Raw genomic sequence first — 23,198 nt, forward strand, 5'->3', positions numbered from 1 at the left:
GGGGGGGGGGGGGTCTCTTTGGACCTTTCTGGACGCCTGCAGTTGCTTCGGCACTCGTTGGCTTCTCCGTCTGGGCGCCTCCTGAGCAGCGCAGGCAGTGAGCAAAAGACCCTTCGTGGCCCCAGGGGCCCCATTGCTTCATGGCACGCTGACATCAAAAGTTCCCGGAAGTTTCCTCAGCCTCGCTCCCTGGAGACCCGCATCACCGGCAAGCAGGAGCAGCTGTTTTAGGAGCCTCTCCGTCTGTGCTCGAGAAGGGCGACCTTCGCCCGCCCGCCCGCCCGCCTTGATCGGATTCTGGCCGCCGACTCGGTTCGGCGCTGCCTCTCCTCTCCCGGGACGGTGCGAGCCACGGTGCGTGGCCACTCCTGAGGATCGCTGGAGCGGTGCTGCGGACCCAGGCAGGGGCTCGGGAAGCGAGGGCCCTCCGGAGTCCCTCCGGGCAGCGAGAGGGAGCCAAGCCGGCCCCCCGACCTCCCTCGGCCTGCCGGTTCTCTTGCGCGCGTGGCCCGCAATGTGCTCTCGCTCGAGGTGTGTCTGACGCCGCGGGGTGGGGCACCGGGGGCAATGCGCTGGCGCACCACAGGCGGGCAGCCGCGCGTGGTCGCCCGCAGCACGCCAAGCCGTCTCCTGCAGGGCTGGCCTGAAGCAGCTCCCCGGGCGGGGGGCTCTCACCACACTGGCTGCCGCTTCCTCAGAGCAAGCCAGAACGGCATTTAAAAGCAGCTGGTTTCCCCTGCCAAGATACATTGGGAATGATGATGCGTCATGCCAGAAATGTTGTGCCTGAACTGCGTTTTTCCTCCTCTCTCCCGGACCCCGTCGCTTTTCCTTTTGTGCTGCGTCTCATATGGCAAGCTTGCAGGCAAGGGCGGATCTTAGTTCTTAGGTTTGGAAGCCGCTCAGGGAACCGCTTGTGCTGGTGGACTTGCGACCTCTGGGGCAGTCCGGGGAGGAACATGGCTAGCTGGGGGAGCTGGCAGACTGAAACTGGTTTCACACCAGTTCTGGCCCGGGACCTTGCTGCGGCCTGCCTGCTTGGTAGGGGGCTGAAAGCCCTGCCAGCGGGCGGGCGGGCGAGGAGCCCTGCACCGCTGGGCCTTCTCCCCAGAAGCGGCTGCATTCCCACAGCCCCCATTCGTCTCAGGGCGGCCTCAGGTCCCACCGCCTGGAATCGCCTCCAGGGATGCTTCAAAAGAGCCAAGCGGTGCTTCTGGAAGAGGCTGTGCCCAATCAATCGGCGTCTGACAGTGGCGTAATTTACAATTCCATTTGTAATTTTCCGGCAGACATCTGCCTGGGTTCCTTGCAAATCAGCAACTTTCCCCCACTGGCTCCTTGCCAGGCGAGTGGGACGTTGTTTTTCTACAGCTCAGATCGCTCTCTGGTGTCTGTCGCCGTGCCTGGGAGCAGACGCCGTCTCCCCGCTGCCCTGCCTCGCCTCCCACTGCAGAATCCAAAATGCTCGTGCACACGGGGAGCGTTCTGCACCTGGGACACAGGCAGTCCCGGAAAGCCCAAATCCCCGATGGCCAAGCCAGACTGGGAGCTGCAATCTGTGCAAAATATGCCAGAGCACCTGCCTGACCGTGCGCGGGGCTCCAGGCCGGATGCTTGAACCCGTGGCCGGAAGCCTTGGGGCAGCTTTGCTGACCTGCTGTGGCCCCGGGGAGCCGGAAGAGCCCCCTAGCCCGGGCAGGGGGTGCCTCCCTCCCGGCCAGTGGAGGGGCTGCCGTGGTGGCCGGGCGGCTAGTCCTGCCCCCATCCTCTTGCCGCTCTTCCACTCCCCCCCCACAAAAACAGCCTGGAACCCGGGCAGGCGATGCCCGGGGCCACGGTGTTCGCCGTATGCGGCCGCATGGAGGCCTGGGGAGGGCTCCTGGCTCGGTTCGCACGCCCCGGTTCCTGCGCTCTGCCCACGACAGGCAGGCCCCAGCCCCTCGAGGTCTTGCAGCCCCGAGCCTGTCCTGTCCTGGGTGGGCTGTTTGGGGGACCCCTCCTCAGCCTTAGGGTGCTCGGCAGTTTCGTATCTTCAAGCTTCCCCAAGCTGGCGCTGGGGTCCGGGTGTGCCTGTGCCAGGGGAATCGTGCCAGCTTCGCACATCCTCGTTCGTAGGCGTGTGGCGGGTTTTTCATGCCGAGGCCTTTGGGAGGCGGTCTTGGTGGCCGGTCAGGATCGAGGCATGGCCTGGTCCATGGACGGTCCGGCTGTGCAGAGCGCGGTGGAAAGGGGAGTCTGCGTCTCGGCTGGGGACGCCGAAGCCCCCGTCTGGCAGGCCTTTCCCTTTCTTTCCCCCTTTTTTGACCCAGCCGCCTCACGAGCTGTGTGGGCCACCGGTAGCTAATTTTATACCTCCAGTTCTTTATTTTAGCTTGGCGTGTGTGCCAGTAAAGATCAGAGCTGAAGGGGGCACCTAGGATAAATATATGCAAACTAGATAAATGTGCAGGTTCTGGTTTTTATTGCTTAGTGCTGCTCATTGTCAGCATTTTTTTTTACTTGCAGCTGAAGGAATGAGTTGGATGGGCAGGAAAGGTGAACGTGAGCAGAGGGGCCGTTTTGGCTGCCTTGGTTCTTTGCAAAGAACAGAATTTATTATTTGCATTTCCACTGTCCTTGGAATTGCAGTGGATTTATCTTTCTTAAAGGAAAAGCATGCTTCTGGCCCTCAAGATTGCAAAAGAGCTTGATAAGACCTGTTGCAACTGTAGAAGCCACAATAGCTGGACTTTTCATTCTGGGGGCGTGATTGAGACTTTCTTACTCAGCATTGTTCCTTATCCCTTCCCAGGCTGAAGAGAAACAAAACTTTGTGCAAGCTGAGCAAGATAACATGACTTTTTCTGCTTGCAGAAAACCGGAGCATAACTCGGCACGGGACTTGAGACAGCTCCCGCATAAAAAGACATGTGTGTCCCTTCTGAAAAGGAACACGGAGCTGGTGATGTCACAGAGCACTGAAACTAGACCCTGGGGGTTCTTTTTTTGTATACACCATGAGGACTAGAAACTCTGTATGGGAAACTATTCTCATAAGCCTGACTCCGTGCTTTTTATTGCATGCCGTCTTTGCTTACGGGAACCACTAATGCCTCGTCTGTGCACCAGCCACATTCTTGTGGCATCTCGGGGCAAAGTCTGTTTTGGCTGGGCTTGCCTTCCATCCCACCTGCCGTCTCCGTGTCTTCAAAACCCTTCTGACAGTCTCTTCCCTTTGCTTTTGGCCTTTCAATAGCAGTTTGGGGAAGGAGGTGTCCTCCTGTGCCCCCGCCCGGAAAAATAAATATGGGGAGTCTCCTGCGTTTAATGCTCCAGCCGCTAGCGCACCGCCTTGCTTGCTGTGGACTGTGCACCTCGCTCGGACTCTTTCCCGACTCGCTTCCAATATTTATAGACTGCCTTTCCCAGGGGAGCCGATTTAAGACAGTTTTTTAAACATGCCAATACGGCATAAACAGGAAGCCCGTGCCGGCCGCTGTGGGAGCGCACAGCCTGGGGAGGGAGGGCTGGGCAGAGCCCCCGCCGCCGAGGCCCCCCGGCCGGCCGCAGGGAGAATCCTGCCTTTGCCCTCGCACCCCCCGCCGGCAGTTGCACCGTTGTTGAGTATCCCGGGGAGGGGGACGCAGCCCCGGAGGTGTTGAAGGGAGCCGCAAAGCTGGCCGCGGAGGGGGCGGGGGAGGCGCGCCGGAGCACGGCGGGGTGGGACGCTGCTGCTGGGGGCGCGGGGGGAGCTGGGGGGCAGCAGCGAGCGGAGGCGGGTGGTGGTTCAGGGCCTGCGGAGCAGCCCAGCGTCTGTCCCCAGCCGCCCCGACTCAGGCCCCGCGTAGCTTCTAGCATGGTGCACCCCTTCCTTCCTCAACGCAGTGCCCTCCAGGTGCCTTGGCCCACACCTCCAGCCATCGCTGCCCCTGGGGCAGGCTGCCTGGGGCTGATGGGAGTTGTGATCTCTCTCATCAGGAGGGCACTGGAGTGGGGAAGGCTGAGATAGACAGTACTGAGCTAAGGAGTCTCCTTGGAGGACCGCACCAAGCGGTTCCTATAGGAAGAGGGGTGGGGGGGGGCTGAAGGAGGGGCAGTGTGGGGGCAGGCCTGGTCCGGGAGGCCGAGGTCTCTGCAGGGAAGGGGCAGAGCTGGGGGGGGCGGGGCGGGGGTCTTCCCGGAGGGCGCAGGGACGGGCAAGAGCACCGAGTGCCAGCCGCTCGAGAAGTTGCCATGGAGCCGAGGGGGGAGACATCCTGGCAAACCGGAGTGCAGCGACTCGCCAGGCCCCCCGGTTGCGGCAGGGGCTCGGTTTTCACCCTGCGTTTTTATTTTCAGCCCCAGGCCAGACTGGATGTTACCTGGGGGGGGGCCACCCTCGCCCGGGCTTTGGCCCCCGCTTGTAATCAGCAGCACCCGTGTCCTTTTAAGATTGTCGGGCTTTTAAAGATCACACGGGAGGCTAGAGGAAAATTACCCTTGACTCGTCCATGCTAATATAATCTCGAACCACCATCTTCAGGACCGCAGCTAAAATTGCTTTTTAGATTAACATTTAATTATTAACAGGGTGCGAGCCGCGCGCTCTCCCCACCGGCTCGGGGCTTGTGCGGGGGGGTGGCCCAGGCCGCCTCCCGCAGAACGGATCGGGGACCTTTGCGAGTGAGCGCGGGCGGGAGGAAGGTCACCGGCGCCCCTCGCAGAGCCGCCCGCCTGGTTTATTGCAAGCCTTTGGCAAGGTGCTGCTGAACTTTCCCGTTTTGGGTTTCGTTTTATATTTCCCATAATTTACCGAGGGGTGACCTTTCCCCAGATTAACTCATTCCACCTCCAAAACTGTCAGCTTTGCTAATTGACTCGCTGCTCTTTTTGCTTTTCAAGGTTGCGCGTAAATTAGTCGGTCGTTTCCAGCAGAGCAGCTGGGTGGGGGGGTACTCCCCCCACCCTTCTAATTATGCCCAGCTGGGCAGCACATGAAGAAAGAGTGCCCCTGGCCATGCGCAGAGTGCATTTGTATCCTCTTTCGAGCTCTTGGGGTCGAGGACGCCAGTCTCATGCGGTGCTGGATCTCCAAAGCTCTTGGGTCGCTGGGCAGAAAGCAGGATCCGCCCCAGGATGATTGGGCCTTGAGGTGCAGCGAGGATGCTGAGGGCTGGGGGGCCATAAAGAGCTGGGGGGCCATCAGTTGCCAGCTGAACGAGGGCGACCCGTGTGGTTTGCAGCTGGAGCAGCGACTGAGGCGCTGGCAGGGAGTGCTTTCAGTGTCTCCCCGGAGAGGCCTGCTTTATCTGTTCTTTATTATTCAACATATTTCTACACTGCTTCTCAGGACAGGAGCCCCCCCCCCCCCGGTTCCTGCCACAGACAATAATTTGGCGCTTGTTTTGCAATGATGCTTTTCACACTGAGATGGTACCCGAAAAGCGCACGTCCATAAACGCAGCAAACGCCGGCAGCAGCGCGAGGTCCAGACGGGGCCCACGAGCACCCGAACAACCCCGTTGTTCTTCTCGGGCTTCTCGGGTGCCGTCTGCCGCCAAGCGGGGGACAAGGCGTGGGCCCCAGAAGCAGGGTGGTCCCGGGGCGGCACAAGGGGGGCTCTTCAGCTCATGGAGAAATCGCAGTGAACACGCAGCCTCCAGCGCCCGGTTGGCCCGTCCAGAGTTGTTCTGCCAGGTTTACATGTCGTTTGTTTGTTTGTTTGTTTATGGTATTTGTATGCCATTGAACTCAGTAAGCTCCCAAAGCAGTTCACATACAAATATTGTGAGTCCCATTTAAAATCCTCTCTTAAAACAACTCCGCTTACAGTAGCAAAACAATTCATTGCAGGCCAGAAAGAAGCCAGGCACCCAAATGCATTGCCAGGAGGCCTCGGAAGCAGCCCCATCCCCTGCCTTCCAAACTGCGCTGGGGAGCAGCGGGCCCGGAGGCTGGGTGCCGCCGCCAAGAAGGCCGCGCACCTGCTGGCCAGAGGGGAGGCCGGGGCAGCTTCTGCCTTTTGGCCTGGGGCTCTGTGCCCAGAGCAGGGGACGGGGCGGTGGGACACGGTGCCGCCGGAGAGGCGTGGGGGAGAGGCGGGGTGATGGGGGCCCCTGCGGAGCAGCGCCGCAGATGTTCCCAGGAAGGCGGAGCTGGGAGAAGAGGGGCAGCCCCCCGCGAGGCAGTGGGGTGGGCTTGCATCATGCCGGAGCCGCAGGACCCGCAGGGGCAGAAGATGCCGGCGGGCCTCCTTTCTGCCGGGCCGTGCAGCAGGGCGGGCAGAGGGGGCTGCGTGCTCATGCCCGCTCTCTTTGGGGTGGGGGTAGCTCCTCTTAGGGCTCGGTGATACCTGGGCGGCTGGCGATCGACGCTCGCCCCGGTCGGGACGCACGCGGGCCGGGCCTGCGCCCCCTCGCGCGGTGCCATCTGCCGCAGGCGCGTCCGCTGCGGGCTCTCCGGGTTGCGCGTTCCCTCCATCCTGCGCCGCCTCGTCCCAGTTTCCTTTTATCTCTCAGCCCGGCTATGCAAAAGCCGATATCGGCAGCTGCACGCCGCTTGATCTCGCCAGAGGGACCTTCGTGCAGCCTCTCGCCAGAGATAAGGCCCCGCTTATCTGCCCACTGATGTCAGGGAGGGTGCCAAAGAGTTCTATCATTGGCGTGTTAAGACGGGCGTTTTGTTTTTTTTTTAAATATTATTAAAGTCACAAAGACCTTGGGCTTATAAATAGCCCTGATTTTAACGATAGGCTTTCAGAATTAGCAGGCAGTGGGGAGAAAGCTGTGAAATGGGGGCTTGCAGACGAGGCCGTCGCTCCGCAGTGAATGTTAGAAGGGCTGCTATTTTTAAAGTCTGCAGAGTGTTGGATGTTGAATCTCTCATATTATCATATATGGAAAACAGACACGGAAGAGGCTTGGGGGGGGGGGGGGTTGAGCTGGCGCTGGCCCCCCAGGTGTCGGCAGCACTGACCTTCAGAGGGGGCAGCCCCCGAGCCGAGCGCCTGGAGCCCCGCCAGGTGCGGGATGGCCGTCCTCGGCCGAGGTCGCTTTTGGAGGAGCTGTGCCGGGGCTGCACCCCGACTCTTCCAGGGCCCCAGCCTCAACGTTCCCTTCCCAAATTAGTTAGCATGTGGGGGGACTGATGGGGGAAGGGGGCTGGAGAGGGGGGGTTGGCCTCCCTCCCCTGTGCTCTGGGCCTCCCCAGCTCCCCTTCCACGTGGCAATCAAGCTCAGCTTAGTGGACCCCACTCCGGTGGGGTCCCCGGGTGGGCTTTTCCTGCACGGAGTTCCATGCCATGGGAGCGGTTTTCTCCCAGGGGGGCAGGATATATTAACGGGCGCTTTCCACGAAAGTGAAATAAATGCTGGTTATTCTACTCTGGCAGTCTCTCAGCCTAGATAGGTCTGAATTAGGTTATGCAGATGATATGCAGCCCCCGGAGGGGAGGCTGAGCAGCAGCTTGCTTGGCGCGCAGCCTGGGGATCTTCCGCATACCGAGCAAGGGCACCTCTGAGCATGCAGTTCTGGGGGTGGACAGCAGGCAGCCCTCACGCTCGTGTCCTGCTGGCGGGCTGGCACCGAGGGGCCCCGGTCGGATCCAGCAGCTCCAGCCCTGCTGTTCTCTGATCCTTTGATTTCATGTCCTCCCAAGCTCAGCAGCTGCTTCTGCGAGGAAAGCGAGACGTTCTCGTGCGGAGAGTTTTCTGCCCCCAGAGGTCCCCCGGCGCTCGTTGGTTTCCCTCCCAGCTTGTGCTGGTGGCAGGACACCCCACAGGCACTCAAACTGGGTCACTGGGGAGGGGAGGGGAGGGGAGCAGCCCCCCACCCGGATGAGGTGGGAAGATGGATGCGGAGGGCCAGGCAGGAGAAGCCTGGCGGGGGACGCCCCCACTGCCGCGCTCTCATGCCGGAGGGGCAGGTGGGGCGTACCTGTTGGTCGGCGCCCGAGCGCTCGGCGGATGGCAGATGGGCCAGGGCTTATGACGGGGCTGGAGCCATGCCGTCACCTTGCGAGGGAGGTGATGCGAAGAGGGATTGCGGCAGGGCCCGAGCCCTGGCCTGCTGCAGACGGGGGCACCCCTGCCCTTGGGTCTGGGGGCTAGCATCTCCTCGCCCCCCGGACCCACACCCCACAGCGGCCGCTGCGCTCTGCCTTTCGCCCTGCAAATGCCAGCGCCAGAACCGGGGGCCCGCAGCTTGTGGGAGCGGCTGGGCCCAGGTTCTGCTCTGAGCAGCCCTGAAAGGGACCGGCGAGCCATCCCAGAATCCGGAGGCACCCCAGGAGGCCCATGAACAGGGCAAACGGGGGCCCCGCTCACAGCTCTGCCTCTCTTCGTGCCCAGCGGTTTTGCTGGCTTCCCCTTGGCGCTCGTGCGGTGCGGCTCTGCGCTTGCCGTGGGGCAGCAGAGTGGGGAGCCAGCCCTGACCCCAGAGAATTCCCACTCCATTCCTGCGCAGGCGTGCGTGCGTGCGTTTCCCCCCAGCAACATAATTTCCGGCTGATTGCAATAGCATATTTTAAAAATGCCAGAAATCAAAGCTGGGAAATGGATACTGCTGCTTTTTACCGCAAGTTGCATTAGCAAGGGGTACGTAACGAACGCTGCTTTCTCTGTGTCTCTCTTCTTTTCTTAAAGGCAGTAATAGGAGAAAATTGGTTTTGAAACAGAATAAAAGTGCCTTTCAGGGGAAAATCGCTTCTTTCAAGGTACCTTTGCAGAAAGTAAAATAGTCAGTGATGAAAAGGTGGTTGTGTGATTGTCTTTCCTTTTTTGGAGAGAGGAGAGGCTGGTGCAGATGGGGAAAGAGGAGATTGCGATAATTACATGGTAACGAACTCTTGTTGTGAAATTAGCATCTTAAGAAAAATAGTGAAAAGGGCTTTTATTCATGAATACTTCATTACGAAGAGGAGAGCACCCATTGGCAGCTGGGGCACCTGTTCGGAATCAAATAACTCTTCTCTTGCCCACCTTTCCCTCGAGAGAGCGCCATGTTTCGCTGAGCTCTGTGGCCCTCTGGAAGGGGATCTTTGGGTAGGGTTTTGAAAGGGGCCACCGAGGGGCTTCCCGCAGAAAGGGGCCGGCACTGCTCTTGCGCCGGGTCTGTGTCGGCACGGCCCGCTCGGAGGAGAGCATGGGGGGCGGGGGCAGGGGGTGCTGCAGGGGCCCGGGGTGTCGGGAAGAATGGCTCCCTTGATCATTTGCATGAAAATAGGATAAATGCAAGGAAGGAAGTTTTCCGATCGGCATAATTTCTCCTCTTGTGCACGCGAGCGGGTTCTGCGTGAGCACAATGGCATATTTGGTTTTCTGTGTCTTAAGTCTTCCGTCCGTACCGTATTCTCACCCACGAATTCTTCTTACTTTTCAATCACATTGTAAAAATTATTTCGCAGGGTGCTAATGCCGCCAGTGTCATTCGGCCCCCTTGTCCCTGGGTGTTCATGCAGACCCGGCGGGGCTTCCTGCGAAGGTGCCGAGTGTGCGTGCCTCAGTCGCAGGATTCAGTGGGGCGCCCCACGGCGGGCTGCATTCGGAACCAGCCCCAAAGGCACATGGCAGGTGCAGTTCCATTTAGATGCCGGGAAGCACTTCCTGACAGTTGGGACCCCGAGGGCATGGCATGGGCTTCCACGCGATTGAGGCCCCGTCGGTGCGGGTGTCCAAGGATAGGCTAGACACGCGCATGGTGGAGCCAGCTGGAGCCGGGGTCAGACTGGATGGCCCTTGAGGCCCCTTCTGACTTGCTCTGTTTCTGTTTCTGTGCCTCCCCGCTGCTGCCCCCGTTCTTTCTGGCACCAGAACAGCTGGGAAGCAACGGCTTGCCTGCCTGGTTGCTGGCTGTAAGAGCCCCCCTCTGGGCGAGTCTCTCCTTTCCAAGTCCGCCAGCCGGACGAGGAAGCAGCAAGCCAAGCCCATCCAGAAGCAGGCACTGCCAGCCGCTGCCGTGACTCATGACCCTGGTTTGGCGGGATGGCGGGTTTGATGCCAGATGGACATGGCAGGGAGGTTGTTCCAAAGATGGGGCCCCCACAGAAAAACCTCTGAGCCTCTGGTGGGTCGGCCTTTGCAGGAGGCCCCCGGAGGGCGAGCGCAGTGCCGGGCGGATCGCGGGTGGGGGAGGCGCTGCCGCAGCTTCTCAGGCCAGCCTAGGTCTCCTTTCCCCCAGAAGGAAGCAGGTGGGCCACTGAAGCCCTCCGCAGAGCAGGGGACCCCTTGGCCAGCAGCCCCTCTGGCCGCCTGCCGGCTCGTGCCAGGCCTGCTCCCGCAGCGCCTTCTCTCCGGAGGTCTCCCGTCCCCGTGTGCTGCGGCTGGGAGGGAAGGCAGGAGACGAGGCTGTTCGGCGCGCGAGGGGGGCGAGGCATGGAGTGAGCAATTCCCTCACGTCCACACCAATTTTTCAGCCGGGAGATGTGGGCGAGCCGCTTCCGCCAGCGTCTGTCCGCTGCGTTCGGGGAAGGACGCTCGGCTAAATCGCGCCAGCCAAAGGCGACAGAGAACACGCTCCTGCTTTATTAGCAGTGATGGGGGAACATCCCCGGGGGCAGGTGGGGGAAGCTGCGCGGAGGGCTGCCTCCCCCTCGCCCTGTGAGCCGCGGGCCGGCGGGCCGGCGGCATCCGGCCCCGAGGCGGCTCCCGAGGAGGGCTGGCGCGTGCCTCATCGCCTCCGGCCCCCGGCAGTTCCCTTCTCGGGCAGGCACTCCCATCGGATGCTGTCGCTTTCCCTCGCATGCCAGATGGCTCGGGACGGGTGGGATCGCTGTCGGGCTTTGCCCCGCTGGCAGGCTGCGCTCCTTGTGGCGCCGCTGCTTCCCCGCGTCTTCCGCTGCCCCCGTTGCCACTCCTGGAGAGACTTGGTGCGTCCAGAGCGGAACTTGTGCGAGAACGGTGGGGGTGGCCTGCTCCTGCCCCCGGCTGGCAGTGGGCCCGATCCTCTCCGTCCACCCCCTCTTGGAGCTGCGGTGCAGGGAGGCCCCTGGGAGCAGGGGACGGGGGGCCGAGGGAAGCGCCGCTTGCTCGCCCGCCCTGTTCTGTTGGTGTCAAGGCGAGGGCTTGGGGCAGTTGCTCTTGCCCTCACCTTGGAGGCCCCCATGCCCCAAATCCTGCCCTTCTGCGTGGGGATAGAAGGCTGAGCATACTCTGAGCCCAGACGGAAGAGTTTGTCTGCACATTCTCAGGGACTATGAACACGCTCCTCTTGGAGCATACCGGCCCAAGCTCCTGCTCAGGGGTAAGCAGAGGTTTTGGCCCACACGCCCCATCAGCTTTGGCCAGCAGTCAGGAGGATGGGTGCTGCACTGGGAGGGCCAGTGGCCTCCCTCCTCCGGCTGAGCCTCTGTTTCAGCCTTCCACCCTGGCGCCCTCGGTGTGCTGGACTGTGGCCGGGCTCGCATGGCGCAGCAAGCAGCCCTGTGCGGCTTCCACGGAGCGTGAGCGTTTGCCGGCCTAACAACGACAAGCGTCCTGGGGTGACGCAGAGCCCATGCTCCCCGCCCTCCCCTCCCGGCCTCGCCACTCCTCCCAGGAGGCCCTGCGAGTGAAACCCCCGCCTTGCCTATGGCCCACAGCGGGCACGTCACTCAGCCAATAGGAATAAAGCCAGCCGTGACATGCCTGTTGCTAGGGGGCCAGGGGCCGTCGAGATTGGAGGCTAGAAGCAGCCCCTTCTGTGGCTGCTCTTGCCAGAGGACTCTATGGCATTTCCATCATGGCCCGGTAAAATGTTGTTCCCGGGTCTGGTTGACCGGAGCCGCTGCAGCAAGCGTGGAAACTGAGCGTAGACCGCGGAGCCTCCTCACCCAGGGCTTCTCATGTGTGAGCCCGCCCTGTGACTCTCAGCTAGCTACAATGGGAGTTGTAGTCACACTCGCCTGGAGGACAGCTGGGTGGGGAAGCGCTGGGAAAGTCTCGGGCCAGGGAAAACGGATGCACTTAAGAAAAAAACAAAGCACCAAAGCTCAGAACTTCAGTCCTGAAGCCAGCGTTTAATTTCTTTCAGAAATCATCATCTTAAATGTCCATTAAAAAATAGCTTGCTGTTAAATTGCTGTCTAGGTGCAGTAAAATATAAGCACATTAAAGGCTACAGTCCTGATCTCTTAAAATCCAGTCTGTGACTCTCTTTCTACGATTCTGAGAAAACCTGTTTTTCTGTGCCACAGAATAAGTCTGGGGCAAAAAATGTGACTTTCGAGGCCAGCTGTAGGTCACAGTGTCTTGTTTTACGGGTTATTAATAGTTAGATGTTGACACCCGCAGCAGCCTGGACGTTGGCTTCCTGGGCCACGGGGCACGTGGCTCAGCTCGGCACTGCGCTCACCACGGCCAGCGGCTCCGGATCGGGCCCCGGGGTACCATCAAGGCGGTCATGTGGCACGGAGCCGCATTTTTAAGTAGTTATCGCTGCCAATTCGTGGGCGTGCTTATTCAGAAAAGGCAGGAATCAGGAAGCCGACACTCCGCGTAGGTCCCTCCGCTCGGGGATGCAGGGGAGATGCGGGAAGGCCCGGCCGGAGCCTGCGGTGGGTGCTCTTCCCCTTGCGGCCGGGTGCCGTGCTTTCCCGATGGGCAGCGACGGCTCGGCGTGCAGCAGGCCCCCTCCATGCACGGCCCGGTGCGCCCACCGCTTCCCTGGGGAGCCCGGCCTTTCTCTGCGGCAGGCGGGCCCCGGGAGGTGGGGTGGGCCTGCCCTGGCAAGCGGCTGCCCGGGACTTCCAGCATGGGAGCCGGAGGGAAGCGGAAGCCCTGCTCCTTGGGTGTCTCCAGTCCTCGGCCCGTTGCAGCGGTGAGCCCCTTCCGGAAGCCACCGGGGCAGGGGGAGAGGGCGTCGGGGGGCTGAAGCAGAATGCACGCCATGCGCTGCAAGACTTGGAGGGCAAAGCCGTGCGCTGAGCTCGGAAGGAGCCCGGGGGGGGGGCGTGGCCCTCCCCTCCCCTTGCCTGGACTTTGTCCACCTGGAGGCTCTGTGCTCCGTTCTGGCCGCGGGGGGGACCGGAGCCGCTCCCTTGCGGGGGGCTCCGGCCTTCGTGTCGGTGGGGGGGGGGCGCTTGGAGAGCGTCTCTGACAAGCGAGAGGGAACCGCTGCGAGGGGACACGATCCGTTTCCCTTCTGCCTCTGGCAGTGCCGTGGGGCCATGGACCAAGCCGTCCCGGGGTGGCGTGGGTCCTGTCCTTGGGTGGGCCCACGGGTATCCCTGGCGGGCCATTCAGCACTCAGCACCTCGGCCGTCCCGGTCCTGCACCGAGAAAGAACAGGCTGCCTCAGTTCTGTGGATTAAGGAGCTTCGCACAGTATCTGTTGCTTGACATAATTTATTGAGATGTTATCTTCACCACCGTGCATAATTTATCCCTGCCTTGCTACCCCGGGGAAGGGCTGCAGAAGCCCACTAGAAACGTGACTCAGCATCGTGGCTTGGTTGCTTTGAGATCTGAGCCTGCATTGCCGTTGTTCTCCCAAGCACATCTTTGTCCCCATGAGGTCTAGAAACTTGTGTTTTGTTTGCCATCGAAGGGCGTTTATTTTCAGGCAGCAGGATCACGTCTTTGGTGCTCTGAGGAAGCCATGGCACGAGTGCAGCCCCGTCCTATCCGCAGCTTCGTTTATGGCGCTCTTTAAAACCAGGAGGGCGTTCGGCGTCATCCCGCTCGGGTCGGCCGCCTTTGCTGCTGGATCCAGAGGACGGTGTCCCAGGTCTGACCACACGATTCTTCTTTCTGATCCCTGCAGAGCGTTGACTCCGCGTGAACCCTGCCGGCACCACCAGAATGTTGGCCTGCCTGCAGAGGACCCAGAACCCGCCGAGCCAGCGCCTGGCCTGCCTGAACAAGGCCCTGGAGCCGCGCAAGGGTGAGTCCCTGCCGCCCACTTGCCACTGAGCAGAGGCCGCCAGTCCCCACGATTCCTGCTCAGGCTGACGGGGCGGGTGGGCTTCAGGAGGACAAGCTTCCGTTCTGCAGGGGGGGGCGCAGCGGGGAGAGCGCACCCCACAGCAGGGGCTGGCCTTTCCTCCAGGCTGTGGGGGAACAGAGGCAAGGGGGCCGATAAAGCGGAGCCGGTTTCTTCTCTAAGAGCCGGAAAGACGAGGGCTATTCTTAGTTTAGTGCTCCCCCCCCACCCCCACACACAGTAAAAGTCAGAGCAGCTTCCACTGCTCACGAAGCAGCAGCGTTGAGAAGCGGGTTTAAAACAGCCCGTCCTTTAAAAAAGGCAGCAGTTAGAACTGCCGCAAGTCAGCAGAACTGGAGCTGCACTTGGCGATAAAAAGCAATTAGCACCTTTTGAGCATTCAAGAGCCTGAAGCGAAGGATGACAGACGGAAGGGTGGCTGGAAGCGTTCCGACTGCCTTTGCCCAGATGCTGAAGGAGGGCGGGGGGAGGGATCTCTGCTTTCCGGGTGCCACCCCCGAGGAGGCCCCGCTCGGACAGCCGCCGGCTGCTCCCCCGTCAGCGCAAACCGCGCTCCTTAGGATGGGGCCTCCGTGGTGCACGTGGAGGGAAGCCCTTCGGCCAGGTGAGAAGCCTGGCCGAGGGAGTCCGGGTGGCCGGCCGGGGCCCCAAGGTGGGCGCGGTTCGCCTGGAACTCTCCTCCAGCGTGGCTGCACCGAGAGAGATGGGTTGGAGGAGGCGCGGGATTCAGCAGGACGGGTCGTGGTCTTGACTCTCTCCCGTAGCGGGGTTTTCGGTTTTGCAGCCACTCAGATGGTCCCCAGCTTCCCTTTCTGCATGGAGGCACTCGGAGCAAGGAGCTTGTCCCCCTCGCCGTGCCGCATGGGGTGGGGGGTCCCGTGTGCCCCCCAGAAGGTCGCCATTCCCGTTTGCCATAATGGTGGGTGGCGTCCGTCCTTGGAGGGGAGAGGCCCGCAGCCCTTCCCCGCGTCCATGTGGTGCCATCGCTTGAAAGAGGGATCCCGGCGTGGCGGGGAGGGAGGCCCAACGATGGAGAGCCCCCCCGGGCTGGCCTTCCGGAGCAGGGGGACCGACCGGCTCGCCCCATCTTGCTTGGGTGATCTCTTCTCTTGCTGAAGCAGATTCCCGTCTTGCTAGCAAAGAAGAGAGACGGCAAAAGCGGTGCTGGATGGAATCTAAAATTTGGAGGGGCTGCTCGGCAGGAAGATCGGCCTGCCCTCCCGCGTCTTTGATGTCGCATTAGAAGATGCCCCCGTCACTCGTTTCCAAGGAATCGCTGCCCTCGCAGCCCCCCCCCCCCGCCTTCTCCTCAGGTCCCCATAATTACTTTGCTGGGTTTTGCTTCGGCTCTGCAGTTCTTGAGCGGCCTTTCAGATAAGCCGTAAACTAGTTACATTAAAATAGGTTCCGAAAGGTCACTCGGCAAAGCACCTGTTTCTTGCGGTCTTTGTCTCTCAATCCAAAGCTATGATTAAATGTATATTTAATGAGCCTGGCTTAGGCGGGCGGCTTTGACCTCTCCGGCTGGCAAAGGCGCATTAAGATTCTCGAGTGATGAATGTGTGTTTTAAAGAGGATGGCTTTTTTCTTAAATTCCCCCATCCGCCTGTGCCACATAGACGGTCCCTTCCCCCGAGCTCAGGTGGCGAGGACCGGAAAGCATTTTTGGCTAGTGAACTGGCAACGTGGGGTCTTCCCCGGATATGAGGGGGACTGAACCTTCCGCATCAGCCTGGGGATTTTCCTGCTGAAATGCGGCCCGCCGCAGGCACGCAGTGGGGGCGTGCGCCCGTTGGACCGGCGTCGGGAGCGCATGCTGCTGGCCCGTGGCCTGCCTCGGACGTGGCCGCACTGGGCGCCCGCTGCCCCCGCCCTCCCCGCCTCGCGCAGCATGTCTGCTCTTGGGCAAATTAAACGGCAGTTTGCAGACGCGGTGGAGAGGGGAAACTGGGTCGGGTTGTCCACTTAATGCTCCGTAGCCACTGCGGAGCACTAGGAAGCTTCACTGGCACCGTGTTCCGGCTTAAGACCGAATCCTCCTCCTCTGCTTCCTCCCCCCCGTGCAGCCCGCAGAGGGCACCTGGCAGGTGCCGTCTTCCCACAGGTGCCCACGCCTGCTCTAGGCAGCCCTGCCGGGCCTCCTGGTTGCCCATGTACCTGCCAACTGTGCGGGTGGGACCAGCTGTCCTTTCCCAAGCCGCGCGATCCCTGACAGATCAGGGGCCTGGAGTGCAAGAATTCTGAGCACGGGGAGTTGCTCTGAGTACCGGAACGGAAGGGAGCTCCTGAACGGGAGGGAGACCCACTGCTCCCTCCCCCCACCCCATCAGCCCCCCTTTTCCCATTAGGACATGAGCGGGCTAATTGGACAATGCAGAGCAGCCGGGTGTCCGGCGCCCCCGTGGCCTCTGGCACACCTGCCCGTGTGGATCTGTCCACCTCCTGCCCCAGAAAAGGGACCTGCGGCCTCCTTGCAGCCGTGGGTCAGAAGGGGCAGGGGGCAGGGTCTGGGGCCAGCTGTCTCTCGGGGGGGGGGGCGTTGGCGAACTGGGCAAGGTGGTGCCACCTCCCCGGCGGCGCTGATCCCCGAGGAGGTGGGGTTTCCTGGGCAGGCGCTCAGGCTCCACGTGACGCCAGCAGGAGCACACTGTGCTATGCCCATAAGAGGATTTGTGTCGAGGTACTTAAGTTGCATTACCGATGCTGCTGGCAGAACTTCCTTTTCCTTGAAAGAGATTTCAGGTTAACTGGGTGCGACTTTTCCTTTCCCCCCGAGCTTGTTCCTGACCCTGGTCACATGGTCTGGCCGCCCTGCGCAGTCGCGCCCGCCTCTCCGCTTGCGCGATCCTCAGGCCGCCTCTCGGCTGCCCCTCCGGAGAGTAATGGCCGCCTCTCGCTCTCCTTGCTCCTTCGCCCGGTATGCGTTTTCCTTTAAGTGCAATTTCCCCCTTTGTTGTTGTTCTGCCTGTGGGAAATTGGTGTGCGTGTGTGTGTGTGTGTGTGTGACCCAGTTCCCACGTACTGGCAACCCATGGTTTATTGCATGCCGGGTTGATGCGTCGTGTTGTGCTCCACCCACAAATAACCCAGAAAGAGACGTCGCGGTTTGTTGTTGGGCTGTGAACGCTGGCTTGTTGGAACCGCGGGTGGCTGTTTTGCGTGAACCAGACCTGTGGATGCTTTGCAGACTGCAAAGGTACAAAGTCATCGGGACGCCACCTGCCAGCGCCACAGGGGTTGGCGAGCCACGCGGGCGCATCATGCGTGGACCGGGCCCGCGCGCACGAACCTGCCTGCTCAGGCGGGGGGTGCCAGGTGCTGCGGCCCAAGCGGCACTGGGCCAGCGTCGGGGAGACGGACTCGGCCTCCTGTCGGTCCGCAGTCTTCCTCCTCTGTTGCTTCTCTAAATGCTTGCCTGGGTAATCGAAAAAGATTGCACTTCTTAAAACTTGACACAATTTAGAAGCGCCTCTGATTGCTTAATTTGCTCCGGAGTATCTCGGTAATTATCTTTATGGGCCTCCTTTCTTGTCCTCTGGCATCGCTTCTGTCAATAGTAAATGAGCCGGCCTGGCTGGCCATGGTGGCAGAACCTCATTACCCTGCCCACTGCTGCTGATTAATTTTTGTACCAGTTTCACATTGGAGGTGGGCCTGCCCGTGCTTGCGCCCGCCTGTGCCAGCCCTGCCGCAGCCCCCCTTTCCTCCGGCACACGGGGGAAGCCGCTGGGGGCAGGCGAGGGAGCAGGAGGGGCCCGGAAGCCTGGGAGGGGGCGAGGGGCTGCTGGCCAGGCGCAGGGGAACATGGCAGGTGCCCGTGGCCTGGGGACGGGGGCAGAGAGGACGGGGCCGAGGCCGGGGCAGCGCCCGGAGGCCCTCCAGGGACGCCCCTGCTGTGTCAGGCCCCCCGCAGGTGTTGCTGGGGCCGCTTTGCAGGTGTGGACTTGCGCTGGGCTTTCAGTGTGCTCGGCCGCGGACAACGGCTTGCGGTCTTTCCGAAAATGGAAGCACGGCACGAGAAGGGCCGCTGTGCGGAGGATCGGGGCGCGGAGAGGAGCAACGGGGGGCAGACGGTGGATGGGGCGGGGCGGGGCGGGGGCAGCCTCGAAGCCCCCTTCTGTGCCCCTTGGCATGGAGCCTGGCTGCGTGTGATAGTGAGGAGCGCGTTGCTGGGCCAGAATTTGTCCGGCGTCCCAAGAGCTCCATGCGCACCCCAGCCGCCGTTCTTCGCATGCCCAGGAGCGCGGCTTCTGGCCAGAGGTTCCCTCACTTCCTCGGGAGGCGCCTGGTCCCTGGGGGAGAGGCCTTTTCGCGCTGGCCCTTCGTCTGAGGAAGGCGCCCCAGGGAGCGTGCTTGCCCCCCGCCCGGCTTTCACTGTCGCACGCTTGCCCCGCCAGGGCTGCTTTGCTCCTGTCCCCGTGGGCTCGGTGTTTCTCCCCCCTGCTCCTCGTCTGAGGAGGGGCAGGGTCTCGCCCGCTGGGAGACCCTCCCCGGGGAAGAGCAGCACGCCAGCTTCTTCCTGAGTGCAGCGCGTCGCAGCCGAAGGAGCGCCCCGCTTGCCTCGGGGCCTTCTGCTCCGAGCCCCCCGGCGGGGGCATGCCCAGCGCGCCGTGCCCGGCTGGCCGACCCGACTCCGGCTCAAGAGCCGCGTGGCCCAGCCTTCCCGTCACCATCGGCCGCTGCGGTTTCAGCCACCGTTTCCGCAGGCGCGCTCGAACCTCCTCCGAGTCTTGCCCACGTTGCCTGAAAACACAGGGGCCCCAGCAGCCACGTCCACGAATAGACCTGTGCTTGGTGAATTTGCCTACGGTTTCTTAAGACTGTAAGCTCCTTGGGGCACTGACCTCTTTTAGTTGGAGAATCACACATGAGCTGTTTCTTCACGCTCTGCTCCTACGCAACACTTTCTGGAGATCGTGTGGTCTGCCAGAGCCACGTTACACATCTGTTTCCATGCCCTACAGCGTCGATTAATTAAATACGTGGGGGGGGGGGCAGGGCAGGAGAGGGGGAGCGTCCCGCCAGGCCTCCTGGATGGGCACTGCGAAGCTGATCCCGGCTTTCACTCCGGATTCTGGGTGTTGGATCCTGTGGCGTTGTCCATCCTGGTGTTTTCTGGGGCAGCGGCTTGGCTGGTGTCTCAGCTGAAGTTTCTGAAACGGCTTCTCTGCAGTGGCTGGGAGCAGCAAAGGCAGAGAGAGTGAAGATGTGGCTGATGGAACCTGTGAAGAGAGCCACGGTCCACCCGCCACAGGAGGGGTCGAGGAGGTGGCTGGCTCCGCTCTTTGGGGCTGGGACAGCGTTGCGGGTTGCCTTGTAAAAGGTCAGACCCGGGGGCATGGAGCCCCGGCCGCTGGGAGGCAGGAATGCAAGGGAGAGTCTGGAACAGAAGAGCGCAAGGTGCGCATGGATGTAAACCGTGGTAGAGAGAACCATCTCAGCGTGTGGCTACATCATTGCCCGCTTCGCAGTGAGAAGCGGCTGCCCGGAGAACGTAGGGGAGGAGCACGAGGTTCTGATGTCGCTGGGCTTGCGCACCCACCCCAGAACCCCAAAGGATGCAGCAGGGAGACCGACTCCTGCTCCTTCTAGCTGACGTAGCGTGGAGCACTGAAAAACAACCGTGCCGGTGAAGCAAACGCAGCTTGTGGTTCCCACAGTGCCAGCCGGGACGCACTGGGGTGGCGAGAACATCACTGGTGCCCGCGCTGTGGGCTCGTCCGCACGGGACGGGTCGCGGGAGCCCTGCAGTTCGGAATTAGCGGCGATGTCCTCGCGACATGCTGGAGGGCTCTGCACAGACGGACTGACGGACGGACTTGATTTCCAGCGGTGGAAGCATTAGTCTGCCTCCGTGTCGCTGGTCGGGGTCAAGCTTGTGCTGGTCTGGTTCTGCAGGCGACTCCCCCGGGGAGGCCAAGCCGCTGCCAGGGCCTGTGGCTGCGGGGGTTCTGCGGCTCCGCTTTCCGAGCCGGCAGCCACCGCCGCACCTTGCAGGTATTCAGGTAGCAGGTTCTCACCCTGCGCATGTGGGCTGGGAATGCCCCGTAACAGCCCCCTTTCCTTGCCACCTTGCTGCCCAGGTTAATCCTGGGATCACTGTGCGGCACATCTGCTAGTCCAGGGCCGTCCTGGCTTGGTTCCTGCCAGGCTGTGCTTCAGCGTGCGTTGTTTGTTTTTGCTATATTTTGAAATGTTGTGTGGTGTTAGGAATTTCCCCCCATCGCATACACGCTTTCTTACACAATCCCCGCCCTGATATGAGTAACCGATTCATCCTGCATCTTGCGCCCTTTCTCAGCCTCTCCTCCCACCCTTGAGCGGAACCTGATACCAGGATCCCAGATGAAAGATGGAGCTCCGGCCCAGGAGACGCAGGGAGGGCATGGAAGGACTTGGGAAAGGAGAAGAAAAAGGACAAGAGCATCAGTGTTGATAAGATTTTCCAGAAACCTCTTTTCAAGCTCCCATTCATGACACAGGCTCCTTTGTGTCCCCTGAAAAGATTTCGGCAGCTTATCTGCTAAGGGCTTTCAGCCACTCGGCCTGGAGCTTCGGTGCCCCTTCTGAGGTCTCTCTTGTTGTTGCCGCTGCGGCAACCGTGTTGAGACCCGGCTGGCCAGAGACCAGAAATTGGCGCGGGCCGCGGACGGACGGCTGCTCCCACCGCAGTCCAGCAGGGCCGGGGTGCGCACGGGGTGCGGGGGGGGGAGCACGCGGCTCCGTGCTCCTCCCGGGCATCAGCGGATGTGGCTCCCTGCCCATCATGGCTGCAGCGCCACCTCTCTGGCCCAGGGCGGCTCGGGCACAGGCACCGCTCCGCCTCATTCGCCGCTGACTCGGCAGGCAGCGGCGGCGGCTCCCCGGCTTGCGTGACAGCACGTCAAGGGTTAATTTGCAGCCTGTGTGCTCTTGCAGGGTGGTGTGAGGGTTGCATAACCCTCAGATAGACCCCCTTCCAGGCCTGCAGGTGGCCGTGGTGTTCTGGGAGTTCTGCATCTCTCTTCTGTCTGCTTCCCTGTGGCTGAAGTAGCGGTTCTTTTTACAGGTTTTGAGCTTTTTACAGGCAAACTGCTGAGCTCTTTCACTGATACCAAGTGGGATCTAAGTGTGAGAAATGACACACAGGAGCGCATTTGGCACACAAGCCCGCGCATGTCTCCTTACCGTAGTGGGACACCCTTCAAAGGAGGCGAATGTAGAACCGCGCCACCCGGCGGCTGTTGCTCAGCGCCACACGCTGCCGGCTGCGCCAAAGCGCCTGGGCCACAGACGCTCCGGCCACGTCCTTTTCGGGGGCTAAATGCCAGCGGGGGGGGCCCTCTCCCCCTGTGGCCCACTGAGCTCCAGGGCAGGAAAGGAGAGGTGCCCTTCTAATCTTGGCTGAGCTGGAGGTTCCCGTTGACGTGGGACCCACCGTATTTCAAAGGGCGGGCCGCTTTGGTGGCTTCTGCTCTGGCAGGGGCCAGCTCGAGGTGCCCCCACGGGGAGCGGGACAGGAGGTCAAGAGTGCCGTTGCCCAGTGACTGGTAACAGTCAGATAAATTGCCCGGAGGCAGGGGTGTCTGGGGCAGGAGGGGAAGGGAGTCCGGGGCTCGGAGGGCTGGTGCAGTGCCGTGCTCTGTCCGGATCACGCAAGGCCAAGGGAGGGGAGAAGGCATGTGCCGGAGGCTTTGCAAATCCCCCCGGAACCCGCTGGTGCTGCCGAAGCAGCGCCCTCCTCGCCGGCACGCGGCGGCCGTCTCCTGCAAGGTGCTGCTCCGCAGGAAGAGATAATGGGCGCCGTGTGTTTAGCAGAACCTGCCGAGCAGCAGGAGGACCTTGACGCTTGCAGTGAACACCGCATTCTCGCCTGACTGACTTCTGCGCCTAACCAGGAAGAGGGCGGCTTCCGGGGTGCGTGGCCAACCTCTCCCCCCGGTTTTCTGGCATGGGGCAGAAGGGGGTCGCCGGCCCTCTGTGCTTCTGAGGTCGCCTGCAGGAATCTGCGGCAGCTCTCTGGCTGCTGCGCCCGGTGGCCCTGTGGGCCCGGCTTTCCCCAGGGGAGGGGTCCCAGCAGAGACGCTTGCCGTGCCGTCCTTTGTCCTCTCGGCAAAAATGGACTTCGCCGCTGCCTCTCGGGGCTCGTGGCTGCTGAAAGGCCGCTGTCCCACTGGGGATGCCGGCGGCATGTTTCGCTTGACTGGCTTTAGCTGCATGCCCTCCTCACCTTGGGGCATCGCTGAGGGATGGGAACGGGGGAAAGGACGTGCTGACAAGCCTCGCCCTCTGGGGGAAAGCGCACTGTCTCTTTCCAGATGGGAGGAAGGATCTTTGGGGGATCCCCGGGGGTGCCCGACCGTGGCCTGAGGGTGCGGAATGCACAGGGCTTGGGGCTCCGCCGGCCCCTCCATTCCCGGGAGGAAGGGGACGCGCCCCCGTCCCTCCTGCCCCAGAGGAGGAGCTGCCACAGAGCCTGTGGCACGGTGTCTCCCCGTGGCCATTTATGGGTTCAAGGCCGCTTCTCCTCCTTGAGGAATGTGGGGTGGCTGCGGGGCGCGGGCAGGCCTCCCTGCGCGGTTTTTTACTTTACGCCTGGGCGTGGTGGGTGCCCCGGCCCCGCTCCACTTGCGCATGGGACGCGGAATCGGCGTCGGACGGCACGGCTGCGCCGAGGGCTGTGCTCAGGCTCCCGGGTCTTTTGAGGAAAGGGGCTTTGCCTCGCGTCGGCCGGGCTCTTTCTCCTAGCTCTCTGCTTGTCCGCTCCTGGGCTTGCTTTGGTGAGCTGCCCACGTGCCCGTTCCCCCTCGGCGGCCGCAGGGTCCGGGCTGCCGCACCTGCTCCTTCCGGGCATTGGCGTCCTGGAGGTGGGGGGTGGGCTGGGCTGGGCTGGGCCAGGCCGGCCTTCCTCAGCCTGGCGCTCTCCAGCCGTGGCTGGGCCTTGTAGTCCCGGGCCTTGTAGTCCGACACGCCCAGAAGGCCGGGGCAGGCCGTGCCACCAGCGGGGAAGTGAGGTCCAGGGAGGGTCCCTGGGAGGGCCCGCAAGCCCCCGGCACCTGCACGTGGCCAACCCACAGGCCAAGGCGAGGAAATGGAGCTCATTAGGAAGAGACTCTGGCTTTTTATGGGGCTGTTTAACGAGGAGCCCGACCTCATTTGGCTCCCTCTTTTACAAGCCTGTATTCCCGGCCATAAACGGTTTTACTGCCCTGCCCTCTCCAGCCCTGGCAGGGAGCTCAAGGTGGGGGCTCGGTGTAGGCCTGTCCCGGGGGAGCCCCAGGGGCCGGGGGCTTCCGGGCCTGCATCTGGCCATGAACTGGGGGCCGGGGGTTGTGGCCAGCCTT

The 23,198-nt window shown here is 62.0% G+C and overlaps 1 protein-coding gene across 2 annotated transcripts in view; it reads left to right on the forward strand.

The window, feature by feature from the left end:
- The window catches only part of FAM222A (family with sequence similarity 222 member A), a 57,579-nt gene that overhangs the window by 20,988 nt on the left and 13,393 nt on the right, over positions 1–23,198 (forward strand). The window contains exons 1-2 of one of the 2 annotated variants that reach the window (XM_044440448.1): positions 7,787–7,798; positions 13,698–13,815. In XM_044440448.1, coding sequence (XP_044296383.1) covers positions 13,734–13,815 — 82 coding nt within the window. In that variant the 5' untranslated portion in view covers positions 7,787–7,798; positions 13,698–13,733. Of the gene's footprint in view, positions 1–7,786; positions 7,799–13,695; positions 13,816–23,198 lie in introns of those variants that run through there. The other variant, XM_044440447.1, reaches the window with a different exon arrangement.

This window comes from Varanus komodoensis, unplaced genomic scaffold (genome assembly GCF_004798865.1).
Source record: "Varanus komodoensis strain SLA01 unplaced genomic scaffold, ASM479886v1 scaffold38, whole genome shotgun sequence".
NCBI classification, from domain to species: Eukaryota; Metazoa; Chordata; class Lepidosauria; order Squamata; family Varanidae; genus Varanus; species Varanus komodoensis.